This window comes from Mobula hypostoma, chromosome 9, assembly GCF_963921235.1.
Source record: "Mobula hypostoma chromosome 9, sMobHyp1.1, whole genome shotgun sequence".
Lineage (NCBI taxonomy): Eukaryota > Metazoa > Chordata > Chondrichthyes > Myliobatiformes > Myliobatidae > Mobula > Mobula hypostoma.
The window spans coordinates 28,157,202-28,181,925 of NC_086105.1; the positions used below are offsets into that span (position 1 = coordinate 28,157,202).

At 41.4% G+C, this 24,724-nt stretch overlaps 1 protein-coding gene across 1 annotated transcript; it reads left to right on the forward strand.

Annotated features, from left to right (window-relative positions):
- Positions 1-243: 243 nt before the first annotated feature.
- On the forward strand, positions 244-22,780 carry LOC134352344 (V-type proton ATPase subunit E 1-like). The gene is made up of 9 exons (XM_063059644.1): positions 244-470; positions 3,868-3,933; positions 10,772-10,881; positions 11,096-11,162; positions 18,077-18,166; positions 19,900-19,968; positions 20,562-20,656; positions 21,827-21,914; positions 22,288-22,780. The coding sequence occupies exons 1-9, from the start codon at positions 438-440 to the stop codon at positions 22,348-22,350; spliced, it is 681 nt and encodes a 226-aa protein (XP_062915714.1). The 5' UTR covers positions 244-437; the 3' UTR covers positions 22,351-22,780.
- Positions 22,781-24,724: the final 1,944 nt, after the last annotated feature.

The following is a 24,724-nucleotide window of genomic DNA, read 5'->3' on the forward strand; positions in this document are numbered from 1 at the left end:
ATGCGTGAACATTAATGCAAGAACATAAAAGTACAGCTTCTGCTTTAAAATGAAGAAAAATTATTTATTTATTTATGTCCATTTGGTTTCCAAATCCCAGCGCGCTTTGGGCGATGGGCGTCATCACGCGCGAGTTTTTTCCGAATGACGCAAATGCGTGGATCCCCGTTTCATGAATCGGCACGGCGGTTCTGCGGGTGAAGCGCATGCGCAGGAAGACGTACTGCGGGCGGCGTGCGCGCGCTGCGCGTTTCCGCCCCTCGGCGGCCGGGGTCAGGTGACTGGTTATAAGCGGAGGGTCTGGCTGCCCGAGTCAGCTGAGCGTCTGGATTAGTCCTTGCGTAGCCAGGGAGACCTGCGATCGGGGCTGTCTGTCTTCCTCCTCCCTCTTGGCCTCTGATTTTCTCCTTCCACGGCGCCTAAAATCCACCGCGACGATGGCACTCAGCGACGCCGATGTGCAGAAGCAGGTAAGGGAGCTTTGCCGGGAGACCTTGGCGGCGGCTGTCAGAGGATTGCGGAAGGAGAAGGGATTGACTGAATCACGTTAGTCAAAATTGTTTTTAATTTTGACACTTAGCTGTTGTTTGGGATCTGGGCAAGAAGTAGCAAGGTCATCAAGTGGTGATGAATGAATTCATATCCCTGCTTGCATCCAAAAAATAACTCTAATGATGAAGGTAAGGAGGAAGGTCTGGGGGGAATACATTGATGTTAGTGACGTTTGTGTGCATAGTTAGTGTAATTTAGGAATCCTAAAAGAAATCATATTATGTCGCGTTAATTAATAATTTGGAAAAAGTTATATCACTAATATCCTAGTAGTGGGAACGAAACAAAAATCGGAATTTTGGAAATGCCTGGGCTACCATCATCTGTGGCAAGAACAAATTAATAATCGATGTTAACTAAGTGTTGAGGTATTCCTCTTGCTATTTGCTTTCCTATTTTATGTATTTTTCCCTAATTTTAGTGAGGGACTGTGGTATTTATGAATAAGTGTGATCTGGAGTTTTAGCTTTTGTTTCCACAGAGCCTATTTTGAAAAAAAAGTTCAGCTAATTTATTGTGTGTACATTTTCAGATCTATAAAAGGTGCTATTCTTGTTGCAGTCCCACTTGTTTGGGGTGATGCTACATATTAGTTATGTTTCTGTTTGCAACCAATTTCCAGTGTGAATTTCTGTTATCTAAGCCTGATAACAATGGTAATGAAATATAATTATTAACTATTGGAAATATGGTGGGAAGACTGGTAATATTTTATGTAGAAATAACAAAGTTAAGCCAAATGTTAAAACTTTGGATGAAAAATAAGCAACTTCAACATTGTCTTTCTCTCCGTCTCTTATTGATAAGTCTTCTGTACTCCCATAGCTTAAATATACTGCTTTTAAAATTCATTGATGTTAGCTAAAAAAAAAAGCAAGAATCAATGGCTGACTTGCATCTAGAACTGAGCAGAATTTCGATGTATTTGTATTAAGCAGTTAAAATGGCTGTTTCTTTTAGTAGTTGAGATAATGTTTAACTTTATTAAATGCCATTGCTATTCCTTTTAATGCAGTTTAGTTAATTTTCAAGCTTTTGTAATTTAAAAATTGTATGAATGTTCAAAAGCAAAGCATCTTTCTAGTGTTGCTTTATATTTTTATTTCAACTACATTCTAGTTGTCAGTAAGCAAAAGAAGTCTTGAATTGCAGCTGAAAACTAGTTTGAGCTAGAGCGCCTAGTTGGAAGGAGTTAGAATCTTGTCTGTTCTGGAACTATTTGTGCTTGGGTTCCTGCTGGGTGCATGACATTTCTGTGATAATGCTCTAGTTCCTTGTGTGCATTACGAAACCGATCTTTTTTTTATATAAAGTTCATGACACAGCAATACAAATGGCTACTAATATTACCAAATCTGATTCCATGCCACAAAAGACTCGATAGAATAATTGTTTTGTAAGCTTATAATGACTATCCCCATGTCTGTTGAACATGTTGGTTAGATTCTGATTTTAACAGTACAGTGTTATTTGGAATTCACGGGGTCAGAGAATAATACAGAAAAGACACAGCCCTCTTCTGTTTTGGCTACTGGATGGAAGTATCTAATTAATTTCACACCCTTGGTCATCAATTGTATGAGGATATTTCAAAGGTTCATTTATTATCAAAGTTTGTGCAGTGTACAACTCTGAAATTCTTCACCAGATAGCCACAAAACCAAGAAAAACCATGGAAGTCCGTTCAGAGAGAAACAGCACCCCCCCCACACACAAAAAGATGGCAACATGATCATCAATCCCCAAACGCACTGCCCCTGCACAAAGCACAACCAAACATCGGTCCTCAACTACCCCCTCGCACAAAAAATGAACAAAGATGCAACAAAGACATTGACCCCAAGACCCCCCCCCGCCTGCACAAAATGCCACAAGAACATCGACCCTCAAATCCCCTCCTTGCGCAAAAGGGATAGAATGGGTTAAAACACAGAATATTAAAAAGTAAGACTGGGAGGGGGGGAAAAGTCCATAGTCCAGAACATATCTGTATATGCAGAAAACCTCATAACATTCATTTTTTTACATCTCAAAGTTTGCTTTTATATTTTTTATGTAGAGTTGTGGCAAGGCAAGAGCCGAAAAGAAGAAGGGTGGATAGGGGCTCTCACCATCCAGATGGCATTTGAGATGCAAGAGTTTAGAGCTATCAGAAGTCAAGTTTACTGTCGTATGTACAAGTGTGTTTATGCACAGATGCAAGCAAACTTGCAGTAGTGTTACAGGCACATGCATTCATGAGACAAATATAAATTATACACTTTTTTACAAGAAAACACAATTACAAAAAAGTCCATTTTGGTGCAATATGGTCATAGTATTGATTAGGGTTGTGTCGATTGGTTTAAGAGCTGGGTGGTTGAAGGGAAGTAGCTGTTTTTGAAAGTGGTGGTATATAGCTTCAGGCTCTGACTACTGGTAGCTATGAAAAGATGGTATGACCTGGATGGTGGGGATCTTTTAATAGATGTTGCCTATTAGAGGCAGCACCTCTTGTAGATACTACCAATCTGCCTGTGATGTATTAGGCAGAGTCCAGTGCTCTCCAAAACATTTGTATTCTTGTGCCTTTAAGTTGCTGTACTAGACCATAATGCAACCAATCAGGGTACTTTCAAATATACACCTGTAGAACTTTAAGAGTGTTCAATAACAAACCAAACCTAAAAACAGATGCTAGTGTGCTTTCCTTATGATTACATCTGTGTTGGGCCCAAGACTGGCCATTTGATGTGTTAACATCCAGGACTAAACCTGTTAAAACCAAGCCTGTTCCAGTCCTTCCTCAAATCCTTGGCTTAACCAAATGATTTGGTTCTATTTTTTCCCCTTTTCTGTTGGGTAAATGAAGGAGAACTTTTCATTCTCTTTGCTCTGTAAATTCCCCAAAGTACTTTTAGTAAATTCTGGTAGATTTCATTTAATCAGAAACCAGAGAACTAGTCTTTTCTGTATTATTTTGTACTAAGGGCCATATAGGCAACATAACATGTTTTAACATCATTTAAATTTGTGTTATAAATATACATTTTTATAGTCTCTGGTAATTGGACTTCTGGCATATGGGAAAAGGTCCTTTATTGAATGCTGCTGGGTCTGGTCTATTTTTAAGCACACCTGTCGTGCTTTATAACTTGACCTCCATTCTGTATTAGATTCCATCAATTAAAACTCTTTTTGAGAAAGGTGCTGACTACTTTACAGGATATAAGATGTGCGTAAAGAGATCTTAAGAGAAGTTAAGACTATGTAGTATCAAAAATGCATAGTGATCTGCTGGCAGCAATGATGTGTGCTTTTCTGCTTGTTTTATAGATAAAACATATGATGGCCTTCATTGAGCAGGAGGCAAACGAAAAGGCTGAAGAAATTGATGCAAAGGTGAAGTGTTGTCTTTTATTCTGACCTAGTGAAGATTATTTAGCTCAATGGGGCTCTTCTGCCATCGCATCTCTTTTGGGTAGTAACCCCATCATCCTGTGATTGCCGTAATATTTTTTTTAAAAAAACTGTCTGCCTTGAGTTTGCTCTGCAACTGGACAGGGAATTCCAAAGATTCAGCTGACTCTTTCTCTCCTACGCCCCCCTCCCCCACCTGGTCCTAGCCATCCAGGGTGAAGGATCACCACCCTTCTAATATGTCATCTCCCCTTAGAATTTCGTTTCAGACATCCCTTCACACTTCTAAAGACCAGACAATATATTCCCCTTTCTGCTTGTTCTACCTTCATGGGATAACCTCTGGAATGTTGTAAGCTTTTGCTACACTCCTTCTACTACAAGGGTATTTTCTTGGGTATGGAGGCGAGCTTATCGTATAGATATGGTCTTGCCAAGGTGTGTATAATTTCAGTAAGCTGAATTTCCTTTTATCTGAATCTTCCTGCAATTTGCCTTGGCAGTTAGTACACTATTACAGTGCCAGCAACTTGGCTTCAATTCTCTTGCTGTCTATAAGTAACTGGTTGTTCTCTCTGTGACTACATGGATTTTCTCTGGGTGCTCAGGTTTTCCCCCCACGTTCCAAAGATGTATGGGTTAGTAGGTTAATTGGTCACATCAGTGTAATTGGGTGGTATGGGCTTGTTAGGAGGAAAGGTCTTTATCTTCAAATCAATGCATTGGCCATGTACCATGCCCTTTGCCTATTTATGTACCATGTTTGTATTCTGCAAGGTATCATCAGCAAACTTGGTGACTCAATGCACATTTGGTTGTATCATTATAAAATCTTGTGATTCAAGAGTGTTTGATATCATTTCCAGTACACAAGTGTAAAGGAAAATGAAATAATTGTTACTCCAGATGGAATGCAGCAAAATAAAATACAATAAGATAGAACACAATAATAAAATATATACACGCACATTGTATATAGGTTGTATGAGCGTGAAGTGAAGCTAGGCACAGGAGTGTCTATATACAGTATAAGATGACAGACAAATGGTAAAGTGGTGGGGTGGGTTAGTGGGAAAGTAACTGTTTTTGAGTCTCATGGTCCTGGCATTGATGCTGCATGGCCTCCTCCCTTAAGGTGGGTGGGATCCTTTGATGTTGTGAACAGCCATGTGTGTATGTGTGTGTGTGTGTGTATGTGTATATGTATGTGTGTATGTATATATTGTTACGTACCCCGTAACTGGGTTGCCAAACCAGCAGAAATGGATCACTCAGTTGGAGTCTGGAGTACTAGAACTAAGAAAGTTTTATTAAAGAAACAAGCAACACAGTAATCGAAAGGATAATAAATGCAACAATTCAACAATGATAACCACACATGTGCACAGAATTAAGATAACAGCATCAATCAAGCTCTATCGTTGTCTAGGGGTAAATGACCAATTTCAAAATGACTCAAAGTTCAGTCCAGTTTGTAGTTCAGTTCGCAGTAATCGTTGCCATGGCGATGGACAAGGTGGGGGAAGAGAGACAGAGAGAACAACTCATCATTCAGCACAGCTTCACTCACAGACCAGCGAGATTGCTCACGAGCAACTTTTGGGCGGGTCCTTGGTGATGTCACCTGAGGTCACCGACTGTGACCCCTCCTCCAGATGCGGTCGATCCTCTGCAGTGAACCCGGCACCCAGGCAAGGGCGGACACACACCGGGTTCCCGCTGATCGTACCTTTCCACCCTGTGCGTTGTCCGGTACTTCTCACCACTCGTGAGAGGCGCACCGCTTCCAGGGTCTCGTTACCTCGGGTGGCGTGTGTGTCTGTCTTAGCGAACCTGTCCCTTTTTATCCCCCTGCTGGGGTATCGCCTGTCCATCACTTCAAACAGTTCAGGGTTCAAAGGGGGGAGCCGCTCCAGACAGCTCTCTCTCCCACATCCCTTCATTACACATCTCCAGACGCTGCTCCATTGTTCCTTATCTCTCCTTCCCCTGAGGGCAGGTGGCAGACCAACTGCTGATGCCACTGATGCTAGACCAGGCCAGCAAACATCTTAATTTTATGTGTATTCTCGTAACTATATATATATATATATTTCTCACCATAGGGGTGTGTGTGTGTGTGTGTGTGTGTGTGTGTGTGTGTGTGTGTGTGTGTGTGTGTGTGTGTGTGTGTGTGTGTGTGTGTGTGTGTGTGTGTGTGTGTGTGTGTGTGTGTGTGTGTGTGTGTGTGTGTGTGTGTGTGTGTGTGTGTGTGTGTGTGTGTGGGGATTTCTGGCATCTATAGAAATCTTTTGTTTATGAACAGCTTTGTTATCCACTTGTCACAACACCCAACCCACCCACCAAGTGACATGTGTATTTCTGTTGAGAAGACCTCAGTCCATACAAGCATACTGTCCTCAGACCCATGGTTTTGTTTTGTTAAAGGTGCCACTTGACATTTTTATCTCAAAGCCTAAGAGCACCACCTCCATTAGTTTCTTCTGTGATTATTCTGGTTGTGATCATAAACACTAACAGGTTAATCAAATACATTTCCCTTTCATAAATTACAGTGGCTCATTCTGGTTTGACTAGTTTCTAGTGATTTATTATTCCTTGATAATAGATTGCAGTATTTTCACTATTGCTATCAAGGCAGCTATTTTTCAGTGCCTTGGTTTTTTTTTCACCCTCTCCTTCATTTCTTCAGTAATGGAGTTAAATTTTCTACCTTTTAATCTATGGAATCTTTATATAACCTATGGATTTTTTCTAGACAGTAACCAGCCTGCCTGCTCCCTTCTTTGTTCCTGGTAATTATTGGTTGTCTTCTGTAGACAACAAAATTGTAAATGGATTTTACCAATTTAGTTTTCCATCATTTTGGCCTTCATCAACTGTGGGATTGAGTTTAAGTGCAGAGAGGGAATGTTACAGCTATATAGGACCCTGGTCAGATCCCACTTGGAGTACTCTGCTCATTTCTGGTCACCTCACTACATGAAGGATGTGGAAACTATAGAAACTATGCAGAGGAGATTCACAAGGCTGTTGCCTGGATTGGGGAGCATGCCTTCTGAGAATAGTTGAGTGAACTCGGCCCTTTCCCCCTTGGAGGGGCGGATGATGAAAGGTGACCTGATAGAGGTGTACAAGATAATGAGAGGCATTGATTGTGTGGATAGTCAAAGGCTTTTTCCCAGGGCTGAAATGGCTAATACGAGAGGGCACAGTTTTAAGGTGCTTGGAGGTAGTTACAGGGGAGATGTCAGGGGTAAGTTTTTTTTTTAACTTAAGAGTGGTGTGTGCGTGGAATTGGCTGCCAGCGATGGTGGTGGAGGCAGATACGACAGGGTCTTTTAAGAGACTCCTGGATAGGTACATGCAACTGAGGAAAAATAGAGGTCTATGGGTAACCCTAGGTAATTTCTAAAGGAAGTAGATGTTCGGCACAGCTTTGTGGGCCAAAGGGCCTGTATTGTGCTGTAGGTTTTCTGTTTCTGTTTCATGCTATCACAAAGTTAATCTTTACTTTGTTACTGATATGAGTAGCCACTTTGAAGTTGAATCTGCAGTTAAAGCGTACTAATTGTCTATTCTGTCCTGTGCCTGTTGATTCTATTCCTGAAGTACGTTAGAGATAATCTAGAATTGCACTACGACTCCGAGGAAACTGGTTCCTGCTCCCTTCATTGTTCAGGATTTTTGTATGATCTGCATATTTATCTGTTAATTTAATTCCAAACATTCATAATTTCTATAAATAAATGTAGCGGATGATGCCTGCTTGCCTCATAGTCCTACTTCAGTTCTTGGCCCTTCCTCATTTAGTGTCTTGTAGCCGGATTGTTGCAACAAGAGCAGGAACTGATACCAAAAAACTTACACAACACTCAGATAATCCAAATAATGAGCAAGGAATGTTCTTCCAATTTTCTAAGAAACATAGCCATATTCGTCTTGAATAACAAAGCCACATGCATTTTTTGGCATTTGTTACTGCTTATCCAACTTATGCACACAGACAATTCTAAACTGCATTTTAGATTATTCTGGTGAATAGAATTCAAATCCTACCAAAGATATTTAAGAATGAGTTTAAGTTCCAGCTGAAAAATTATCATGAAGCTTTTTGATTGTAAACTCAGTTGGTTTACTAATGCCCTAAAATGCATTTTGCCCCCTGTGCCTCACTGAAACAATTCCATGGGGAAAATCCCTGTGGAATCAGAACCACAGTAGACCATGCAGCTTAACCAATCAGCGTTTTCATAATTGATCCAACTTTCCTGCCCTGTCTCCCTCTCTCCCTAACCCTTGGGTCTAGTGATTCATTACTACTTGATAACAGATTGTAGTATTTTCATTGTTGACATCGTCTTTAGTACCCTTTTCTTCCCCCTCCTAAAGAAATCAAGAAGTTCATCTTTCCAAGGAAGGAATTCAAAATGGTTTTAACTGGAGAGAAGTAATTCTTCCTTATCCCACCATAAATGGTTGCTTGAAGCTGTGATTATGTCCTCCAGCCTTGAACATGCCATGTGGGAACCATTTTTCCAGTAATAATAGGTGTTGGGGTAACTAGTCTATGGTTGCCACATTTGGGTATCACATGGACAATTTTCCAGTCTCACTATCTCTCCAGAAGCAAGTAATAATACAAAGGTTTATAGTAATATATACCAAGAAGCTAATGCAATGAATTTGTTTCGACTTATCTAGCATATTCTTATTCTCTAGTGTCCTTCTCCAACTACGTTCTTTGTAGCTCTTCAGTTTTTATTTTTGGTCTGTTTATTTTTAAAGTGATTTTTTTTTTACTCTGGTCTCTGAGTTCATTGCAGTCTTTGGGCTTGCCACAACCACTTGCCACTTTCTTTTTCAGCTTACTCTTAAGCTTTTTTTGTTCGGTTGACTTCCTTGCATTCCTCATTTAAAATCTTTCCTCTTTGTTAGATTTGTTTTTCTGTAAGACCATAATCATAAATGTCTGTCACTGCTTGTCTGTTGTGCTTATCAACAGACCCAGTTCACTTCAATGAATTCAATCCTCAGAATCTCTCAGGTTTAAGTTACTTCTGACCTAGCATTCAAACTGGATGCTAAATTCTGTCATGATGTGATCACTAAGCTCTAGGACATGTTTACTGTGATATTTATTCAAGCCCATGTATATTTCTACATCAAACGTAGCCTGTTCCTGTATTTAAAAAAGAAAAAATCCTGAATACCTGCTCTTCCTGATTCAAATCTCATGGCTACCACTTCTAATTTAATGAATGCCAGTTTAAATGAGGATGAAAGGTACCTGTGATTAATACACTTGATTTAATTCATTATATGTTTCATCTCCTTTTAACATCGTAAATCAACGAGTTGTTTGTTATGTCTCCCGTCTTGCTGTGAAATGGAGACACCTTATTAGGGAGAGAGAGCCTGTAGAATGTTGAATTACTGGGTGAATGAGTAGTCTTTGGGGTACTGCAAGTGTGTCTTTATTGATGCTTTGCTGCACGCTTGAGTGCTTGGGGGGTGCTGATGCTATTTTTTTTTGCTGGTCAGTGGGGGAGGGGGATAGTTGCTTTGCTGCTGCTTACATGTGGGGGGGGGCTTTGGGGTGCCAACATTTAACTGTCAGTAATTCTTTGGGGCACTCCTCTGTTTTTGTGGATGGTTGTGGGGGGAAAAAAAGCACATTTCAGGATGTATACTGTATACATTTGTCTGACATAAATGTACCTTTGAAACCTTTGACCTTCACGTCATTTAATCCATTCACTGGTCTGGTTGTATAGTTCCATCCTAGCTAGAATAATTCCTGATGCAACAGGAATCTAAATGCCTTCCATCTTGGAGGAATCGACATTTCACTCTACTCTTTCCCCCTCACCTCGTGTACTCACTAGAATGCTACACTGGAAGTCTCTGGTTTCCCATCTCCCTTTTTCTGCATCTTTGGTTCTGATGATGGGCTATAAAATTCCTGATATTTTGTCCTGGTACACACCTTTCGGGTCTCTGTTGCAGACAATACTTGCTGTAGTACTGTTTCAGAAGTAAGGACTGGTGCACTCCATTTTTTTTGCGGTGTTGTTGGCCATCTGTCCTAAATTTATCGGGAACAATGAACCACGTACGGTTGAAGAAGTTGACGCGCCTGTATTTCTGGGTAACAAGATGGGGAGTAAATGCTGTGATTGTCAGCTGCCTTCGGATCACAATTGAATAGGCTGTGAATGTATGGCAGCAGGAGGAAAATGAAGTGAATTTTACAGTGCCTAAATTTACTAGCAAATTTAGAAGTCATTTGTCCTTTAAATGTGTATCAGTAGCTGTAGTCCTCTTTCACAAAGAGGAATGTTAGAAAAATGAAAATTGCTTGGACCAAGTGCTGTCAATGGCCCTGTGAACAGACTGCTGTGGTAGATTCTAGGAAACTAGATACAAGGAGTCTGGATATTGAAGCAACGCTCCTTCATGATTACTATCTATCTATAAGTCTGTGCGTCTTAAAATGTTTTGTGGAGCATATGCAGAAGAACATGTTTATAAAACTGATAATCAGTCTCACACACAAATGCTGCAAACTCATCAGGTCAGGAGTATCAATGGAAATGAATAAACGATTGACATAAACTATCCCCTAGTCCTGAGGAGGGTCTTGACCCAAAATGTTGGTCATTTATTCATTTCAGTGATACTGCCTGAGCTCCTAACTCGTCCAGCATCTTGTATGTGTGAGTATGTGTTGCTTTGGATTTCCAGCATCTGCAGAATGGTTTATAATCATCAGTCTGATATCATCTTGATGTTAAAGATGCTTTGAATTTGTGTGCAGGCAGAAGAAGAATTTAACATTGAGAAGGGTCGGCTTGTACAGACTCAAAGGTTGAAGATCATGGAGTATTATGAGAAAAAGGAAAAGCAAATTGAGCAGCAGAAGAAAATGTAAATACCATGCAAAGTATTTAATGGTGACTTTTTCCATTGTTTCTTGATTCACTTTTGTTTTTTTATGTTCAAAACCATTCAGAATATACGTAAAAGGTAATGACTGTTATTTCGATTGCTGCAGTTACTACACTGGATATCTCACAATATAATTTGTTCAGATTCTTAACTTGTTGGATATGGAAGTGACTTTGTTTTTCTTTTGCTTCAGCCAAATGTCCAATTTATTGAACCAGGCTAGATTGAAAGTTCTCAAAGCCAGAGATGATCTGATTTCGGTAAGATTAATAACATGTACAAAAACTGAATTATTGTTGCCTGGGTATTAACATGAGAGAATGTAGTTATAACAGCACAGGAAAAGATCCTTTGGTCTATCATTTCTACACTAACCATTTAACTAATTCTATCTACTTGTTTGTGGTCTGTATCCTTCTATTTCCTGCTCGCTCATGTCTGTCTAGTGTCCCTTGTACGTTGCTATTTTATCTGCTTCTACCATCTCCCATTGGCAGTGTATTCCAGGCACTAGTGCCGTGTGTTTGTGTGTGTGTATATATTTTTTAAAAAAACTTTTGACATCTCCTTAAATATTTTTCCCTCTCACCTTAAGCCTATGCCTTCTGGTATTTCTCATGTCAAGCCATTCTTTAACAGTTGATACTCCATCTAAAATGGATGGAGTGAAAAGAATTGGCTGGTGTTCCCTTTGCCAACAAATCAAGATTCTGTGAATTGGGCTTTTGGTCTTCGATTGAAGTGCTTGTGCCAAACAGCTGGTCTTGTATACTCACTGGAGTTAGTAATAACTATTAAGCCAGTGTGTTCCAAAAACGGTTAAAATTGTGCAAACGATGATATCAGAGGCAAATGGCTTTCTGTTGTTTAGACATATTAAACGATGGAAACGGCTGACCAAGGTGCCCATCTGTGCATGCCCCATTTTCTTGTGTTTGGCCCCTAACCCATCTAAACCTCCCATCCATCTACCTGACTAAGTGTCTTTCAAATGTTCTAATTTATCTAGCCAGCACTTCCTCGGGTAGCTCATTCCATCTATACACCACACTCTGCATGAAGTTTTTGCATCTAAGTCCCTATTAAGTCTTTCCCCTCTCCTTAAACTTATGCCCAGTAGTTTTTGATTCCTTTCTCTGGGAATAAGATTCTGCATTCAGCTGACCTGTGTGCTTCATAATTTTCTACACTTGGAGTCCTTCGCAGTCTCCCACATTCCAATGGATAGTCTTGCCCCACTCAACCTCTCCCTACAACTTGGCAACTTTCTTCTAAATTTTCTTTGCTCTCTTTCCCACTTGATGACATATTTACAACAGGGTAACCAGATCTGTGTGTGATATTCCAGGTGTGGCCTTGGCATTATCTTGTAAAAATATTAAGTTGCTGTTAATGAATGTGCACCTTTTAAAATGGCTATCTTTATAGCCTTCACAAAAGGTACCCATCAATATTTGAGATTTTTATGTTGTGCACGTTCATATTTGCATTTAAATTTGCACCCTGTTTGACATTGAAGCAGAATTAGGCCACTTGGCCTGTCAAGCCTGGACCTCCATTCCATTATGGCTGATTTATTTTCCTTCTCAACACCATTCTTCTGCCACCTTCCTGACCCACTGACTATCCATAAACTCTGCTTTACTTATACTTAATAACTTGTCCTCCACAGCCATCTGTGGCAATGAATTCCACAAATTCACCATCCTCTGGTTAAGAAATTCTTTCTCATGTGTTCTAACAGGGGACTGTCTTGTCTCCCTTTCTCTTCACCATTTACACATCGGACTTCAACTACTGCACAGAGTCTTGACATCTTCAGAAGTTTTCGGATGACTCTGGCATAGTTGGATACATCGGCAAGGGAGATGAGGCTGAGTACAGGGCTACGGCAGGAAACTTTCTCACATGGTGTGAGCAGAATTATCTGCAGCTTAATGTGAAAAAGACTAAGGAGCTAGTGGTAGACCTGAGGAGAACTAAGGTACCGGTGACCCGTGTTTCCAACCAGGGGGTCAGTGTGGACATGGTGGAGGATTACAAGTACCTGGGGATACGAATTGACAATAATCTGGACTGGTCAAAGAACACTGAGGCTGTCTACAAGAAGGGACAGAGCCGTCTATTTCCTGAGGAGACTGAGGTCCTTTAACATCTGCCGGACGATGCTGAGGATGTTCTACGAGTCTGTGGTGGCCAGTGCTATCATGTTTGCTGTTGTGTGCTGGGGCAGCAGGCTGAGGGTAGCAGGCACCAAGAGGATCAACAAACTCATTCGTAAGGCCAGTGATGTTGTGGGGATGGAACTGGACTCTCTGACGGTGGTGTCTGAAAAGAGGATGCTGTCCAAGTTGCATGCCATCTTGGACAATGTCTCCCATCCACTACATAATGTACTGGGTGGGCACAGGAGTACATTCAGCCAGAGACTCATTCCACCGAGATGCAACACCGAACATCATAGGAAGTCATTCCTGCCTGTGGCTATCAAACTTTACAACTCCTCCCTTGGAGGGTCAGACACCCTGAGCCAATAGGCTGGTCCTGGACTTATTTCATAATTTACATATTACTATTTATGGTTCTATGATTATTTATTAATTATGGTGCAACTGTAACAAAAACCAATTTCCCCCGGGATCAATAAAGTATGACTAAATGGATGTCCCTCCAGACTGAGGCTGTATCGTCTGGTTCTTAACTCCTTCACTATAGGAAATATCCCCTCTAATATCTACTCTATCTAGGCCTTTCAATATTGATAGGTTTCTGTGAGATTTCCCCCCTCATTTTTCTGAACTCCAATGAATATGGCTCAGAGCCATCAAACACTCATTGTATGTTAACTCTTTCAATGTCAGAATCGTTCTCATGAACTTTTGGGCCCTCTCCAATGTCAGCACATTTATAGTTTTTCTTGGATAAGGGGTCCAAAATTACTCAATACTCCAAATGTGGTTTGACCTATGCCTTGTAAAGCCTCAGTATTACATTCTTGGTCTTGTATTCTAGTTCTTGCACCACTGGGATCTGTTTTGGGGTAGGGATGATTTGTACGGAAGAGACGGGTTGCACCTTAACAGGTGGGGGACCGGCGTTCTGGCAGGCAGGTTTGCCACTGCTATATGGGTGTGTTTAAACTAAGTAATGTGGGGGAAGGGACGAACTGGAAATATAAGGATGGAGTTAAAGGGAACGAGAGAATAAGAAAAGTTAAGAAAGACAACAGAATTAATGGGGCAGAAAGCTCAGGAAGGGATTGGAGAGTATGGCCAAGTACAACAGGAATCGATGTGAAAGGTGGGGGATTAAAAGTATTATATATGAATGCACGAAGTATAAGAAATAAAGTGGAAGAGCTTGAGGCTCGGTTGGAAATTGGCAAGTATGATGTTGTAGGAATAACAGACATGGCTGCAAGAGGACCAGGGCTGGAAATGAATATTCAAGGGTATACGTCCTATCGAAAGGACAGACAGGTGGGAAGAGGAGGTGGGGTGGCTCTGCTGGTGAGGAATGAAATTCAGTCCCTTCTGGGGGGGTGACGTAGAATCAGGAGATGTAGAGTCAGTATGGATAGAACTGAGAAATTGTAAGGGCAAAAAGACCCTGATGGGAGTTATCTGCAGGCCCCCAAACAGTAGCCTTTATATAGGGTACAAGTTGAATCAAGAGTTAAAATTGGCATGTCGCAAAGGTAATGCTACGGTTGTTATGGAGGATTTCAACATGCAGGTAGACTGGGAAAACCAGGTTGTTACTGGACTCCAAGAAAGGGAGTTTGTGGAATGCCTCAGAGATGGATTCTTAGAGCAGCTTGTACTGGAGCCTACCAGGGAGAGGGCAATACTGGATTTAATGTTGTGTAATGAACCGGATTTGATAAGGGGACTCGAGGTAAAGGAGCCATTAGGGGGTACTACTACTACGTCGACTCAGGCCTAGGGGGCTGGCATCAGGCACGATGACGGACTCTCCACTTCTCCCTCTCCCTCATCAGTGTATTCAGTTCATCTACCTTAGCTGTACCGCTGTCTTCTCGGAGCATGTTGACCATAGTCTTGGGAGGGCACCCAGGGTTCATCCTCCCGTGCTTGGGCTCCCATATGATGACCAGGCTGGCAGATAGCTCGGGGTGGTGTAGATAGTGCCCCACTAGTTGCAGTCTTCTCGCCTCGATTTTAGTGATAAGCATCGGTAGGTCATTATAGAGCTCGACATTCGTCATGTGCTGTTACCAACTCACATCAAGAGCCATGTGGAACATTAGGGGGTAGTGACCATAATATGATGAGCTTTAATCTACAATTTGAGAGGGAGAAGGGAAAATCGGCAATGATAATATTACAGTTGAACAAAGGGGACTGTGGAGCCATGAGAGAGGAGCTGGCCAAAGTTGACTGGAAAGATACCCTAGCAGGGATGACAATGGAACAGTGGCAGGTATTTCTGGGACTAATACAGAAGATGCAGGATCAGTTCATTCCAAAGAGGAAGAAAGATTCTAAGGGGAGTAAGGGGCGACCGTGGCTGACAAGGGAAGTCAAGGACAGTATAAAAATAAAAGAGAAGTATAACATAGCAAAGATGAGCGGGAAGCCAGAGGATTGGGAAACTTTTAAAGAGCAACAGAAGATAACTAAAAAGGCAATACTGGGAGAAAAGATGAGGTACGAAGGTAAGCTAGCCAGTAATATAAAGGAGGATAGTAAAAGCTTCTTTAGGTATGTGAAGAGGAAAAAATTAGTTAAGACCAAAGTTGGACCCTTGAGGACAGAAATGGATGAACTTGTTATGGGGAACAAGGAAATGGCAGGCGAGTTGAACAGGTACTTTGGATCTGTATTCACTAGGGAAGACACAGACAATCTCCCAGGTGTAATAGTGGCTGGAGGAACTGAAGGAAATTCACATTAGGCAGAATATGGTTTTGGATAGACTGATGGGACTGAAGGCTGGTAAATCTCCAGGGCCTGATGGTCTGCACCCCAGGATACTTAAGGAGGTGGCTCTAGAAATCATGGATGCATTGTTGATCATTTTACTTTACTTTATTGTTGCCAAACAATTGATACTAGAGTGTACAATCACCACAGCGATATTAGGTTCTGCACTTCGTATTTTTCAATGTTCTGTAGATTCAGGATCAGTTCCTGTGGATTGGAGGGTAGCTAATGTTATCCCACTTTTTTAAGAAAGGCGGGAGAGAGAAAACAGGGAATTATAGACCAGTTAGCCTGACATCAGTGGTGGGGAAGATGCTGGAGTCAATTATAAAGGATGAAATAGTGGCACATTTGGATAGCAGTAACAGGATCGGTCCGAGTCAGCACGGATTTACGAAGGGGAAATCATGCCTGACTAATCTTCTGGAATTTTTTGAGGATGTAACTGGGAAAATGGACAAGAGAGAGGCAGTGGATGTAGTGTACCTGGACTTTCAGAAAGCCTTTAAGGTCCCACATAGGAGATTAGTGGGCAAAATTAGAGCACATGGTATTGGGGGTGAGGTACTGACATGGATAGAAGATTGGTTGGCAGACAGGAAACAAAGAGTAGGGATTAACGGGTCCCTTTCAGAAAGGCAGGCAGTAACCAGTGGGGTGCCACAAGGCTCGGTGCTGGGACCGCAGCTATTTATAATATACATTAATGATTTAGATGAGGGGATTAAAAGTACCATTAGCAAATTTGTGGATGACACGAAGCTGGGTGAAATGTGAGGAGGATGTTATGAGAATGCAGGATGACTTGAACAGGTTGGGTGAATGGGCATATACGTGGCAGATACAGTTTAATGTGGATAAATGTGAGGTTATCCACTTTGGTGGCAAGAACAGGAAGGCGGATTACTATCTGAATGGTGTCAAGTTAGGAAAAGGGGAAGTACAACGAGATCTAGGTGTCTTTGTTCATCAGTCACTGAAAGTAAGCTTGCAGGTACAGCAGGCAGTGAAGAAAGCTAATGGCATGCTGGCCTTCATAACAAGGGGAGTTGAGTATAGGAGCAAAGAGGTCCTTCTGCAGTTGTACAAGGCCCTGCTGAGACTATACCTGGAGTATTGCGTGCAGTTTTGGACTCCAAATTTGAGGTAGGACATTCTTGCTATTGAAGGAGTGCTGTGTAGGTTCATGAGGTTAATTCCAGGGATGGCGGGAATATCATATGTTGAAAGATTGGAGCGACTGGGCTTGTATACACTGGAATTTAGAAGGATGAGAGGGGATCTGGTTGCAACATATAAGATTATTCAGGGGTTGGACTCGCCAGAGGCAGGAAACATGTTCCCGATGTTGGGGGAGTCCAGAACCAGAGGCGACAGTTTAAGAATAATGGGTAGACTATTTAGAACGGAGTTGAGGAAAAACTTTTTCACACAGAGGGTTGTGGATCTGTGGAATGCTCTGCCTCAGGAGGCAGCGGAGGCCAATTCTCTGGATGCTTTCAAGAGAGAGTATGATAGAGCCCTTAAAGATAGCGGAGTCAAGGGATATGGGGAGAAGGCAGGAACGGGGTACTGATTGTGGATGATCAGCCATGATCACAGTGAATGGTGGTGCTGGCTTGAAGAGCCAAATGGCCTACTCCTGCACCTATTATCTATTGTCTATTGAAATGAATTTTAACATTGCATTTGCCTTCCTTGCCACCTACTCAACCTCTAAGGTAACCTTTGGGGAATCCTGCACAAGGACTCCCAATGCCCTTTGCACCTCTAATTTTTGAATTTTCTCCCCATTTAGAAGATAGCATACACCTTTATTCCTTCTACCACAGTGTGTGACCATACACTTCTCTACGTTAATTCCATCTGCCACTTTGCCCATTCTCTCAATCTGTCCCTCTGCAGACTCCCTGCTTCCTGATCATTGTGCCCCTCCACCTACCATGGTATTGTCTGCAGACTTGACCACGATGCCATCAATTCCGTTATCCAAATTGGGCTAGATACAAACTTACGTGAAAAGAAGTGGTCCCAATACTCACCCTGGTGGAACACCACTTGTCACTAGCAGTCAACTGGAATAGGCTTTTGGATGTGATGTATCCCAGATCCCACACTGGCCTTGTGAAATAGCACCAGCTAGTATTGGCAACTACTTGAGTTTTCTGTATTTGCTAACTTTTCCATGTTATGTATTGCCTTATTGGATACTTTGATTTGGTTTCTAGGATCTGTTGAATGAAGCCAGACAGAGGCTGAGCAGAGTAGCAAAAGATTCTACCAAATATCAGAGTCTTCTGGATGGACTTGTACTGCAGGTAAAAGCAGCATGACAAACTAGACACAAAATACTCTGCAGATGCTGGGGTCAAAGCAACAGGCACAACACGCTGGAGGAACTCAGCAGGTTGGGCAGCATCCGTGGAAACAAACAGTCAACGTTTTGGGCGGAGACCCTTCGTCAGGACTGAAGAGGGAGGGTGCAGGGGCCTCTTCCCACCCTGCCACATGCAAAAATGCTGTTCCCTATTCCCAGTTCCTCCATCTCTGCTGCATCTGCTCCCAGGATGAGGCTTTCCGTTCCAGGACATCTCAAATGTCGTCTTTCTTTAAGGAACGTGTTTTCCCTTCTGCCGTCATCAATGATGCCCTCACCCTCATCTCCTCCATTTCCTGCACTTCGGCCCTCACCCCAACCTCCTGTCACCACAACAGGGACAGAGTTCCCCTTGTCCTCACTACCACTCCACCAGCCTCCAGATCCAGCACATTATCCTTCGCAACTTCCGCCACCTTCAACAGAACCCCACCACTAAGCACATCTTTCCCTCTCTACCCTTCTCCACCTTCTGCAGGGATCGTTCTCTCCGTAACTCCCTGGTCCACACGTCCCTCCCCATGGATCTCCCACCCGGCACTTATCCCTGCAAGTGTAAGCGCTACACCTGTCCCTACATCTCCTCTCTCACCACCATTCAGGGCCCCAAACAGTCCTTCCAGGTGAGGCAACACTTCACTTGTGAGTCTGTTGGGGTCATCTATTGCATCCGGTGCTCCCGGTGCGGCCTGTACATCGGTGAGACCCGATGCAGATTGGGGGACCGCTTCATTGAGCACCTCTGCTCTGTCTGCCACAACAGACAGGATCTCCCAGTTGCCACCCACTTCAACTCTGCTTCACATTCCCATTTGGATATGTCCATACGTGGTCTCCTCTACTGCTGTGATGAGGCCAAACTCAGGTTGGAGGGGCAACACATCGTATACCGTTCGGGTAGTCTCCAGCCCCTTGGCATGAACATTGAATTCTCCAACTTCTGGTAATTCCCTTCCCCTCCCTTCCCCCATCCTAGTTTCACTCTGCCCCCTCCTCCAGCTGCCTATCACCTCCCTCATGGTTCTGCCTCCAAAGCACCCATTGTGCTTTGCCCTATTCCTTCGTCACCTTTCTTGCCTATCCCCTCCCTGCTTCCCCTCCCCCACCCCTTGATCTTTCCCCTTACTGGTTTTTCACCTGGCACCTACCAGCCTTCTCCGTCCCACCCTCCCCCCACCTTCTTTATAGGGCCCCTGCCCCGTCCCTCTACAGTCCTGACGAAGGGTCTTGGCCTGAAATGTTGACTGTTTGTTTCCACGGATGCTGCCCGACCTGCTGAGTTCCTCCAGCGTGTTATGACAAATTAGACAATGGGTTAGTGTTTTTGTACTTGGCTACATAAAGTACAGTACATTCCCTGTCACATTTGATATCATGTTAACATTATTGGTTTTTCTCGCAGCTAGGGAAAGGAGAGGAGGATTAGATAAATGAATGTATTCTAGGAGTCAAGTTTGTCTCTATGGACTTTAAAACTTGGAAAGGCCCCAAACTTGAAAGTAATGCTTTGTTAGTGTTAGGAAATGATCTTCAGAACATCCAGTTGTGAAATGAATAGCTTACATTATATAATTTTCTAAAAGTTTTTCACTATTTGAGTTTACCATGTTCATTTGCAATGAAAAATATGGCCCCAGAAATTGATTTTTAAAAAAATAACTTTTTCTATTGTAGGGTTTTTACCAACTCTTAGAACCTGTGGTGATTATTCGTTGCCGAAAACAAGATGTTGAGTTCGTTAAGGTAATGAAGCAAATGCTCTGTTCAGTACTTTCACAATGAGATTATTTATTGGTTATTGAAATTAAAATGCTTTGAATGCCCATCTGTCCTGTATTATTGTGAAATGCTTTAAGAAAGCAGAGTTTCTGCTCGGCTTGTCCATTTTGCCTCGTCTTTTATTAAATATATTTAACTGGATGCTTCCCATTTGGTTTGAAGTTCATGAGTAACCTTCAATATTCTCTTTCCAGGATCCACTTTTTCCCCCCAACACTTACTATAAAATGGAGGTGTATGTACATTTGTAAAGCTGAATTAGGTTCAACTTGTAAATTGCCAATGAAATGGTTTGTGCTGAGCCATTTAGTATTTTCCATAGCAATAGCAATTAAGAGCATGCTGATGTGCTGTGTGTGTACTTAATAACATTTCCAAAATAATAGTGTAACATGGACAGAATGCTGCATTGTATGTTACCTTTTTCCATATTCCTGTATTTGCATTGTAATAAAAATAACTAACTCTGCTTCCATCCTTGAGTGAAGTGGCTGTAATACCATTACTGTTTCAAGTTGAATAGTGGTAAAAATGTGAACTTGGTTAATTTCAAACAGACTTCTATCAGCAAGAATGTTCCCATTTACAAGAAAAGCGTAAATAAGGATATTGAAATTCACATTGACCCGGAAAACTTTCTCCCAGACGACATGTAAGCATCAACATTTTCCCTTTTGCAGAGACTGGCTTGGTTTCTTTCCACCTGTTTATTAATGTGTAGTGTTTTTTTAAATTGTATTCTAAAATTTGTGCACTAAGCTTGATTCAATATCTATCCCCTTTATCATTTGATAATCAAATATTAAAAAGGTGATTTTATATTTGGTTTTCCAGATTCTTCATCCATTATCTTTTTGAATCTTTAACCAAGGAGTATGTCTTGTCCAAATCCTATACAGGCAACATGCAAATAGCACTTGCATTTAATAACATATCAGGGGTGATTGATAAGTTTGTGGCCTAAGGTAGAAGGAGATTAGTTATTCTGCATATTCACTCACTCAGAGTTGAACTGCACGTGCATGTAAAGAGAGCTGTATAACTCGTCTCTTCTACCTTAGGCCACGAACTTACCAATCACCCCTGCTGTGGGCACTTTCTGGAGGTCCAAGATCCGTATGCTCCATGACCGCTAGACTAAGTGTGTAAATGTAGGAGGGGACTATGTTGAAAAATAAATGTGCTAGATTTTCTAAAATTGACTCCTACCTTAAGCCACAAACTTATCAATCACCCCTCGTAGACCAATTTTGTGGCTTGAACATCAAATTCAAAGGCTATTTTTGAAAGGTTATTTAGTTGTGGATTTTGGTATAGTTTCTGAAAATCTTTCCAGTGGTACAAGTAAAAGAATTATGATTAATATTTTTGTACAAAACTTTTAAGATAATTTCAATCTGTCAAAGTTTAAAACAGCAAAGCAGATGATCATCCCTTTTAGTGGGGATAAAGCATGCTCAGGAAACATTTTAGAGAGAAGTAATGCTTTAGGTTAATAGGTATTTACTATAACTTCCCTAATGAGAAACCTAGAGGACAATAACTAAGATGTTATAGTGGTCATTGAAGTAGCAGAGTATATGTGGGAGAGTTGGCAATTTGGTTTGACATAATTTTTTTTCTGGATAAGTATACTTTGAAAATATTTCTGTTCCTCCACTCTTCTCTGGCTGTTTAACACCAAAACCTTTTCCCAATCGATACAGTGTGAATAGCCTTTAGTAATGAAAGTTATCACTACATTTTTGTGTAATAATCAACCGATATTATATGTACATAAACATAAAACAAGGTTGTTAATGAAACATTTTTCTCCAAACAGTGCCGGAGGTATTGAAATGTATAATTCTTCTCGGAAAATCAAGGTGGCCAATACTTTGGAGAGTAGATTGGAGCTCATTGCACAGCAAGTAAGGAAATGGTTTATGAAGCTTTTTTGTTTGGGTGGGGTGGAATATCAGCAAATCACTTATTTCAAGTAGATTTTTAAAAAATTACTGCATTGAGTAAATGTGTCCCTTCCTCTCTGCTGATTCTTATTTTGTACTTGTGCAGTTCCTGCTTCAGTTTTGCTTTGTTTCTCCACTTTTTTTTTTTGTCCATGCCCTGTGTGATGACTGAAATCCAGGCAGTGTTGTTCCAGTCTTTGAGTGCAAGTGTAGGGAAAGCAGTGGTTTCAAAGTGGATTGTTATAGAGCTTTGTTAAACTTTATACAATAGTAATGTTTGATTGGGTTGCAATTGTAATAATGCATAAATCAGCTTCACCTTTGTATATTTCAGATGATGCCAGAAATCCGTGTAAATTTGTTTGGTGCTAATCAAAACCGGAGATTCTTGGACTAGATGCTACGCATAAAGTTTCTAAATTGCGGCACATGCCACATTGAAAAAAGATGTACAAGTTGCAGATCTGTACTTAAGGGAAATAATCCATTGTTCTTGCATGTGTCTGAATCTACTTCATTCAGTAGTTTCTCCCCATTAAATGTTTGTTGCATCTGGCTGAGGGAAATTGCCAGAAAATCTGTATTATTGGAATTGCTTCAGTTTTTGTGTGTACATAAATCTATTTTCCCCAAGTGTGAACAAAACGTCAATTAAAATTTTGGCTCTCATTCTCCCATCTCAAATACAGCGTTGAAGTTTGTAGAAGATGTATTGCACCCAGTGTTATTGAGATCGATCTCACACTATTTAAATTGTAGTAGAGGTTTGTGTTTCAGGTACTGTCTGTATATGTGGTTCTGAATTAAAGATTTTACTGGATCCTGAACATAGTGTTGTTTGTGATTATATCAGATGGAGAGATTGATCTAAGCTACGTGATTACCACTTATTTATCATTCCAAGCATGTCATTCTTGGGCACACGGATGAAATCTGTATTATGGACAGTGCATATGGGGGAACAAACTGGAAATGTGGATCATTTTTAAATGCCAAGAGATTGGGAAGTGATGTTCAAACCAACCTTTATGTTCTTGCATACAAAGCTAACATGAAAGTAATAACACTGTTAAGGCAAATATTATATTGACTTTTTTGGATACAAACTTAAACAACAGCTGTAGTATTAAGCTATAGACCCTAATGCATGGGCCTTGGATTGGGAACCCCTGCAACTTAAAAATTCACTAGCTTAGATCCTGTGATAGGTTGAGGGAGGCCTTGTTTGGAAGATGGTGGTGGTTATTGAAACTTTATCTATCTTTTTTTTACAGGGCTTGATGTTGTCCTTCCCTTAATGAATTAGATGAGGGGATTAAAAGTAACATTAGCAAATTTGCAGATGGCACAAAGCTGGGTGGCAGTGTGAAATGTGCGGAGGATGTTGAGATAATGCAGGATGACTTGGACAGGTTGGGTGAGTGGGCAGATGCATGGCAGATGCAGTTTAATGTGGATAAATGTGAGGTTATCCACTTTGGTGGCAAGAACAGGAAGGCAGATTACTATTTGAATGGTGTCAAGTTAGGAAAAGGGGAAGTACAACGTGATCTAGGTGTCCTCGTTCATCAGTCACTGAAAGTAAGCATGCAGGTACAGCAAGCAGTGAAGAAAGGTAATGGCATGTTGGCCTTCATAACAAGGGGAGTTGAGTATAGGAGCAAAGAGGTCCTTCTGTAGTCGTACAGGGCCCTAGTGAGACCACACCTGGAGTATTGTGTACAGTTTTGGTTTCCAAATTTGAGGAAGAACATTCTTGCTATTGGAGGAGTGCAGCGGAGGTTCACGAGGTTAATTCCCCAGATGGCGGGACTGTCATATTGAAAGATTGGAGTGACTGGGCTTGTATACACTGGAATTTAGAAGGATGAGAGGGGATCTGTTTGAAACATAGAAGATTATTAATGGATTGGACATGCTAGAGGCAGGAAACATGTTCCCGATGTTGGGGGAGTCCAGAACTAGAGGCCACAATTTGAGAATAAGGGGTAGGCTATTTTCACCCAGAGCGTTGTGGATCTGTGGAATGCTCTGCCTCAGAAGACAGTGGAGGCCAATTCTCTGAATGCTTTCAAGAAAGAGATAGAGCTCTTAATGATAGCGGAGTCCAGGGATATGGGGAGAAGGCAGGAACGGGGTACTGATTGTGGATGATCAGCCGTGATCACAGTGAATGGCAGTGCTGGCTTGAAGGGCCGAAAGGCCTATTCCTGCACCTATTGTCTATTCACAAACTGCGACTGCTTGTACAGTTTCTGTAACCTGGCTTCAATGCTAACCACTGGGGCTCTCTAGTATTTGCATGTTTTCATATTGACCGCATTGGTTTCCTCCCACACACCAAAGAGGTGCATGTTGGTGAGCCATTGTGAGTAGCCTCTAGTAGGTCAGTAGAAGTCTGGTGAGTTTGTGGGAACATGGAGTGTTAAAATGAGATTTCTGCAGGATTAGTGTAACTGGGTGCCTGATGACTAGTGGGACTTAGTTGGCTAAAGGGCCCATTTCTATTATTCTATTTTTAAAATATAGAATGGTTGGCTGTTGAATTGTCTCATTATCTTTATAAGAACAAAGTATTTCTATATAAACTAACTTTTATATCAGCATTGTTCATCTTCCAACATTCACACACTATTTATTCCTTAGCTATTTTAGTCCTCCCTCAGTTTGTTATGTGCTCCTCAGTTATTTAAATATTGCATTTCTTGTAGCTCCCTGACCCTAATTCTTATTCATTTAAAGTTTTTTAGTTTTTCCTTACAATACGCCAC

Bases quoted from the DNA above. Each gene is read 5' to 3' on its own strand.
- LOC134352344 (XM_063059644.1), top strand. From the start codon at position 438: ATGGCACTCAGCGACGCCGATGTGCAGAAGCAG. The intron at 471-3,867 runs GTAAGGGAGCTT...CTTGTTTTATAG, and splicing joins ACGCCGATGTGCAGAAGCAG to ATAAAACATATGATGGCCTT. The intron at 3,934-10,771 runs GTGAAGTGTTGT...ATTTGTGTGCAG, and splicing joins CTGAAGAAATTGATGCAAAG to GCAGAAGAAGAATTTAACAT.